Raw genomic sequence first — 7999 nt, forward strand, 5'->3', positions numbered from 1 at the left:
ATTATTATTATTATTATTATTATTATTATTATTATTATTATTATTATTATTAGGGATGTTTTTTAGAAGTCATGAGGTTACACAAATTTGGAGAGATATTTAAAATTGTTATTATGGTTAAAAGAACTTCTTCTTTTTATTTTTGACATATATCAAAATAACTTCTTATAATTAAATTTTGAGAGATATTTATTATTAAACTTTTAGATTTTTGGAATTTGTTTAGTATATATTTTTATTTTTTAAAATATCTTCTTAGAATTATTATTGTAATTATCATTAATATTTTTGAACTTCCTTATTATTATAATTATCATTAATATCTTCTTATAATCATGTACTTCCTTATTTATATATTTTTTAACTAGACATTTTTTAAATTTGAATTTTGAATTTTTTTTTAGAAAGTTAACGCTTCTTATTTTTTTGTTACCTTTATTTATGTTATGTAGTTTCTAAGAATTGATTGGTTGAATAACATTTTTAGATTTTATATTTTATTGTGTAATTTTTTTTTTGTTATAAAAGGTCTTCTTAGAATTATTATTATTATCGTAACATTATTATATTTATTGCAAATTTTTATTCTACACCTTCGCCATCGAGATATTCCTAAATAATACATTTTTTAATGAAAAAATTAATATTTTTTTAATGGAAAATACCAATTTTAAATTATATTTCTCATATAAAATTAATGTTTCATGATCTAGTGCATATTTTCAGAATTAATGTGGTTGAATGCCATTTTTATATTTTTAAATTTTATTGAATATCTTTTTTTTTTTGTTTTGTGAATTGTATATCTATTTTTATAACTATTTTTGTTTTGTGAATGCCTAGAATTATTATTATTATTATTATTATTATTATTATTATTATTATTATTATTATTATTATTATTATTATTATTATTATTATTATTATTATTATATTTAGTATAGTGATTTGAATTAATTTTTAGAATGAATGTGGTCAAATGACATATTTAGATTTTTTGATATATTTTCTTTGATTGAATTGGGTATATATATATAATACTTTTTATTATCATCTGTTTAGTCAAAAAAATAAAATTGGTTCCATATGTAGTCGATATATTTATTATTTTTTTCCTTAAATATTTTTATTTGATTTAACCTAAAACTTGAGTTATTTTTATTATTCAACATAAAATGAACACACCTCCTACACCACAACACAATTTGGCCACTGATTTCAATAGACGCCTGCTGTGAGAAATTTTCCCCAAAGAATGACAATTTTGGACATTGACCTTAACGGATTACCAGTTGCTGATGAGGATGACGGACCTTCGATTCCGTTATTAGAAGTTGAACAGCCTGTCATTATTATTGATGACGATGATGTTATTGAATCTTCTCCGAGAGCTTTTGCTGAAGCAGCTAAAAACAAGTCAAGAAATCGCAACAGAAGCAGTAGACAACCTCTAAATGAAACAATTATTAATTACAATTTTTATATAAATTTGGAAGGCGGCGACGAAAGTAGCATAGCTATGGATATGATTGAACCACCACCAAAGGAACCTGTATTCAATTGTCCAATATGCATGGGACCTTTGGGAGAAGAAATTATGTCAACAAGGTGTGGTCATATTTTTTGCAAGAATTGTATTAAGACTGCTATAAATGTTCAAGGTAAATGTCCCACATGTAGAAAGAAGGTTACTGTTAAACAGCTTGTTAGGGTATTTCTCCCATCACCGATCTGAAAGGAAAAACCCTTAGAAGACTGGGTAGCAGTTTTTTTTTTTTTTTTTTTTTTTGGTAGATTTTCTCTTTTTGTTTTTTTAGCTTTCATGTTATCAACCATTAGTCTATCTTTTTTGTTGGATCATTTTTTATGCTTATGATACTCATGTCACATATGTTGTGCACCTTAGACACGGTTAGGTTGTTTGTGTGGGTGGATAATAGGTGTGGTTGGAAAAGTAGGTCGCTTCGCATATTTTAATTTTTGTGATTGAGAGTTTGTATTGGATTAGGTTTTCAAAGGTAATTTTTATAAAAAATAGTCCTGTGAATATTAAAAGATTTGTAAGATTTGAATTATTTTTAAGTTTTTAAAAGACTATCAAGATTTTTTATCATAAGAATTTATAAAATTTAAAAAGATTTTATGGATTTTTAATATTTCAAAAGACGCAATAAATTTTAAACAATCATTGAAGACAAATGATTACAACACACATATGAAACAGGAGTATTTTTAAAATGGTTAAGTACCTATATCGGTATCCATACCCGTGCTTTACTCGTGGAGTTGTGGGGATTATGTTTTTCTTTATTATTTTATTGAGAGTGAAATTGTTGATTTTTTTATACAATAATATAATATTATTTGTGTATTTGAAGTTATTTGATTTGAACACAATTTGTGACTTTTAAATTTTTATTTTGATTTATTAGTGTGAATTGAACAATTTAACTCTCTTAATTAAATTATATTAAAAAAATCATGTTTTCCATTGACGTCTTTGTACCTTAATTATTTTTAAAATACTTTGTACCGATACTTAGAGTTATCAAAATGGGTTAGTTGAATGAATCAGTCTGCCCAGTCCGCTAAAAAACAAAGTTTGGGCTTAATAATTTCAGCCCAAAATTTCCCTAAGCTTTTTAGCCTAATTCAAATAAGAAAGTTTTACCATGTATCCCCATAATTTTATGAAAGTGCGATTTATATCCTCAATTTTTTTTTTATAACTATTTTATCAATTCAAAGTTTTTTTTTTATCATTTTATCTTTTCCGGAGCCAGAAAAAAGATTTCCGGAAGGTAAAAGTTTTTCAGTAACTTCCAGAATTTTTTTTAAGAATTTCGGTACACACCAAATTTTTAGAAAAACTTTTTTCAAGTTTTCTGGTACAGAAGGTTTTTATCGGAAACTATAAAAAAGATTTTCAGTACAAAAGTGAAAAAATTGTACTACCAGAAAACTTCATTGAAAAGATTTCTAATACATATGTTTCCAGATAACTTTTCAAGAAAGATATCCGGTACACACCATTTTTAAAAATAATAATATACCATAAATATTTTAAATAATAATATACCATAGATAATTATTAATTAATACACTATAAATACACCATTAAATAATTAATATACTATAGGCTAAATTACATTCGTGGTCCCTTAACTTAATTTCAGTTAACATTTTAGTCTTTTATCTTTTGTTTTTTTTTCTCAAGTTGGTCCTTTATTTTAATTTTAAGTGACAATTTGATATTTTATATTTTAAAATATCAATAATGTTATCCTTTTTTTAAAAAAAAATTCAAAAAAAATCATCAAAATTTTCAACCAAAACCCATAAAATTAATCATGATCTTCAATATAATGCAAATTTCATCAAATTCATAACTCAAATATTCAAATAAACTCATATTTTCATCTCCAACAACATCAAATAAATAATGAAAATATGGGTTTATTTCAAGATTTAAGTTATGAATTTGATTAAATTTGGATTTTATTGAAGATGATAATGAATTTTATGAGTTTTGTTTGAAAATTTTGATGATTTTTTGTAAAAGGACAACATTGTTGACATTTTAAAACATAAAATATCAAATTGTCAATTAAAATTAAAATAAATGATCAACTCGGAAAAAAAAAAGATAAAGAAATAAAACGTTACCTAAAATTAAGTTAAGAGACATATAATTTAGCTTATGCTATAAATAATATATCATAAATACATCATAAATCGTCGCCTTTCTATAGGATTTTGTTGGAAGAATCCTTTCCGGAGCAATCAACGTCCATAGATGATCACTACAAGAAAATTAACAAATAGCGACATAAGGGTTGCGACGGTTCTCTTAGAACCGCCTACGTTTCCCAATCGCGACGGGTAATACTACATTTTTCAAAAACTGCTGTCTCGCTTTCTTCTGCCCTGCGTTTTCAGTTTCACTGCCCCGCTCCAAATTCACTCAAACCATTTCTTTTTTTTTCTTTCCCCAAAACCGTTCCCCTTTCTTATTCTGAAAAAAAACCCTTTCTTTCATTTTCAATTTGACCCAAATCAACCTCTTCCTAATTTTCTCCCAAAATCCCTTAAAATCTCAATGAGGATTAACATTCATATTCACGCATCGCAGCTTTCTCATGCATCAACATTCACACATCGCTTTTCTCCTACATCAAAAGCTGGAGCTATACGACACTCTCGATTTTGCACTTCACACATACACTACTAGTTTTCTTTCAATTATGGTGTTGTTGTGTTTGCGATTTGCATTTTTGGTGTAGCAGTGTTTTCAGCTTGCTGCGATTTGAATTTTTCGGTGTAGGGCACTGTAAGTTTTCTCTTCTCTTCTCTACATTGCTTACCCATGGGTGAGTGCAACATGTAAGAAGAAGAGATTGGATTAGTTATAGGAGAATATTGAATATTTCTATATAATAGTTATTTTGTTTCTCCTATTAGGTCATTTATTTTCTTCTTTATTTTCAAATCACAGTACTCTTGAAATTCTAATGGAAATGTTACTTGTATTTATAATGTGGTATTTATGTTATAGTAGTATTATCTCCAATATTGTTGCTTATAGAAAACACACGTTTATCTGAATAAAACCCATCATCAACAGGAAATAAACAATATTATAGCTATAATTTATATTGCGTTCAACGATATTTGCTGTCAAGAAGATCAAAAGCTCAATCACAAATTGAATAAAGGTACAAATTTGCATTTTGTACAATTTGTTCTACATTTAGCTCTACTTTTCAAATTCCAACATATCAAGCATCATTTTAATAGAGAACACCAAGACTTTTTTGTTTGTTAAGTAAGTATGGGATAGTGAGAATCCTTTAATTTGGATATGAAATGTTTTTGAGGTAGAATAAGCAACTCAAATAGATTAGGACTTGAGCCAAAGGTTACACTCAATACATTGATTTTTAAAGATTTCACTCTAATGATTGTTGTTGCAAATGCAAGGGCTATGTGAAACTTTGCAAGGAAAAAGCGTTACATGTTTTATTTGTGAATTATGTTGACTTTGTTTGTGATTAATGTTGATCATTGTGACTTTTTTGTCTCTTTATGTATGAATTAGTTTCAACTTGCAAATGAATCATAGAATGAAAATTTTTGTCTCTTTAAGAATTTCGGTACACACCATATTTTTAGAAAAACTTTTTTCAAGTTTTCTGGTACAGAAGGTTTTTATCGGAAACTATAAAAAAGATTTTCAGTACAAAAGTGAAAAAATTGTACTACCAGAAAACTTCATTGAAAAGATTTCTAATACATATGTTTCCAGATAACTTTCCAAGAGAGATATCCGGTACACACCATTTTTAAAAATAATAATATACCATAGATAATTATTAATTAATACACTATAAATACACCATTAAATAATTAATATACTATAGGCTAAATTACATTCGTGGTCCCTTAACTTAATTTCAGTTAACATTTTAGTCCTTTATCTTTTGTTTTTTTTTTCTCAAGTTGGTCCTTTATTTTAATTTTCAGTGACAATTTGATATTTTATGTTTTAAAATATCAATAATGTTATCCTTTTTTTTACAAAAATTCAAAAAAAATCATCAAAATTTTCAACCAAAACCCATAAAATTAATCATGATCTTCAATATAATGCAAATTTCATCAAATTCATAACTCAAATATTCAAATAAACTCATATTTTCATCTCCAACAACATCAAATAAATAATTAAAATATGAGTTTATTTCAAGATTTAAGTTATGAATTTGATTAAATTTGGATTTTATTGAAGATGATAATGAATTTTATGAGTTTTGTTTGAAAATTTTGATGATTTTTTTGAATTTTTGTAAAAGGACAACATTGTTGACATTTTAAAACATAAAATATCAAATTGTCACTTAAAATTAAAATAAACGATCAACTCAGAAAAAAAAAGATAAAGAAATAAAATGTTACCTAAAATTTGTTGTAGCTAAATATCACTAGAAGGGGGGGTTGAATAGGGATTTTGCTGTTAAAAAATATTTTAAGTGTTTTTAAAACTATCCTCTCGCTGAGGATGGCTAGCTTGAGGATGGGATTTTTAAATCGTTAGATCTAAGCTGAGTAAAAAAGTAGGAGCAGAATATGAGGGACACACACACAATTTTATACTGGTTCACCCAAAGATGGCTACGTCCAGTCCTCACACCCTTGTGAGATTTCACTATCTTTCAAACAGATCAATCCTCAACCCGAGGATGATTACAAACTGTGTATTATCAAGCTTCACCAAGCTTACAATCAATTTCCAAATATTTCCAAGCTTCACTCACTAGGAAATTACAAAGTAGAATGAGAGTGATTGATACTTAATACTTTCTCAAAAGATATACAAAGATATAGTGTAGGATCAAAGAAAGTAATAAGGGAGGATGTGATTTGCTTCTTGAAAGCTTTAAGATGCTTGATCTTTTTATGCAAGTGTGTTGTGTGTCTTCCAATGGAGAGCTTGTATGCATTTTATAGAGATCCAAGACCTTGATGACCGTTGGAGTTCATTTTCAAAGGATCCAAGGTTTTCATTATAATTACAGAACTGCCACTCAGCTTGTTAGGCTTAGGCAGAACCCATCCTCTTGCAGCATAGCTTTGATCTTGACATGTCCTTGCTTTTTCTCTTTAATCAAAGTGCAAGGTTGTTTCTGAGCTGCATTTTTCGAAGTCTTTAAGGTCTAGGTTGGCTTCATCTTTTGAGGTGATGTGGACAAGAGAGAAAAAGCCACTTTATGACATAGGACTGTCATACTCAGTCCGAGGATCAGATCTGGCAGCAACATGTGATCTTCCATTTTTGGCTTGTTTCAAGTTGCCTTTTGCTAACTTGACTTCCTTATGAATAAAAACGTGCAAGCCCATTTAATGATCAGATTTTGACATTTGCACATGCTTGATAGGTTGCTTTCACTTTTGCTAGCCTTTCCTTTACATACTAGATGTAGCCATATTCACCTTTTTCTTTTGACCTTTTGACTCTTACTTTTGAATGCTTTGTTTATTCTTGTTTGACATTGTTATACATTTGAATAAACACATTTGTTCTGGTGAGAGATCAGATTGTCCAAATCTGGAGTTTTTCAACTTGCAGCCCATCCTCACGTTTGCAGCAATTTCCATCCTCACGAGGGTTTTCCATCCTCAGGCCAAAATCACTTTTTCTCTTCTTTTTGCCTTAATGATTAACAACCTATTATCTTATATGAATACACTCAAGAGCACATGTTAGTCATTAACCACAATCATAATCTCTTAAGTAATTTTGTTATCATTAAAATCATTTGAGAGATTTTGTCTCAACAATCTCCCCCTTTTTGATGATGACAAAATTCTTTAGATTATGATTTTAAATAAGACAAAGATAAAATGTTTATGCTCCCCCTCAATTATATGTGTAATAATTTTTAAAACTAAAAATCATTACTCCCCCTAAATGTATGCCAAAGTGTTGAAATAACATGATTCTAATCATACAAATGACATCATGATAATTAGATAATAATTTAAAGATTTGTTCAACAAAGCATAAACATGGGTTCATAAGCAACACAACAATACCACAACAGTTTTAACAACATGAACATAATAACATAATCACTAAACAGAACACCTAAACATAAAAACATAATCATTCTCCCCCTGAATTTGGCAGCAGCAAAAAGAAATAACAACAGATTTAATCTGAGGAGGCTGGGTCATCTGATGAGGAGGAAGGAGATGGAACATCAGAGTTTGGCTGGGCTGGTAGCTCAGGAGGATGATCTCCAGGAGCAATAGTAGGAACCAAGTGTTTGGTAACCCATTCAAGAATGAGCCCAAACTGAACCAAAGAATTCTGAAAATGAGTGAAGCGCTGAAGAATTTTCTTCTGGTCTTTCCTAATTAATTTGAGGAGTTTCATCTGCTTCTTGTTGTCCCCAATCCTTGTGTTAGGAACCGAGCCTTTAGGCTGATCATTTACACT

At 28.3% G+C, this 7999-nt stretch overlaps 1 protein-coding gene across 1 annotated transcript; it reads left to right on the top strand.

The window, feature by feature from the left end:
* Positions 1-965: 965 nt before the first annotated feature.
* Positions 966-1955, top strand: LOC101508514 (uncharacterized). Its single transcript, XM_012713306.3, has 2 exons — positions 966-974; positions 1226-1955. The coding sequence occupies exons 1-2, from the start codon at positions 966-968 to the stop codon at positions 1733-1735; spliced, it is 519 nt and encodes a 172-aa protein (XP_012568760.2). The 3' UTR covers positions 1736-1955.
* The last annotated feature ends 6044 nt before the right edge of the window (positions 1956-7999 follow it).

This window comes from Cicer arietinum, chromosome 3 (genome assembly GCF_000331145.2).
Source record: "Cicer arietinum cultivar CDC Frontier isolate Library 1 chromosome 3, Cicar.CDCFrontier_v2.0, whole genome shotgun sequence".
Taxonomy (NCBI): Eukaryota; Viridiplantae; Streptophyta; class Magnoliopsida; order Fabales; family Fabaceae; genus Cicer; species Cicer arietinum.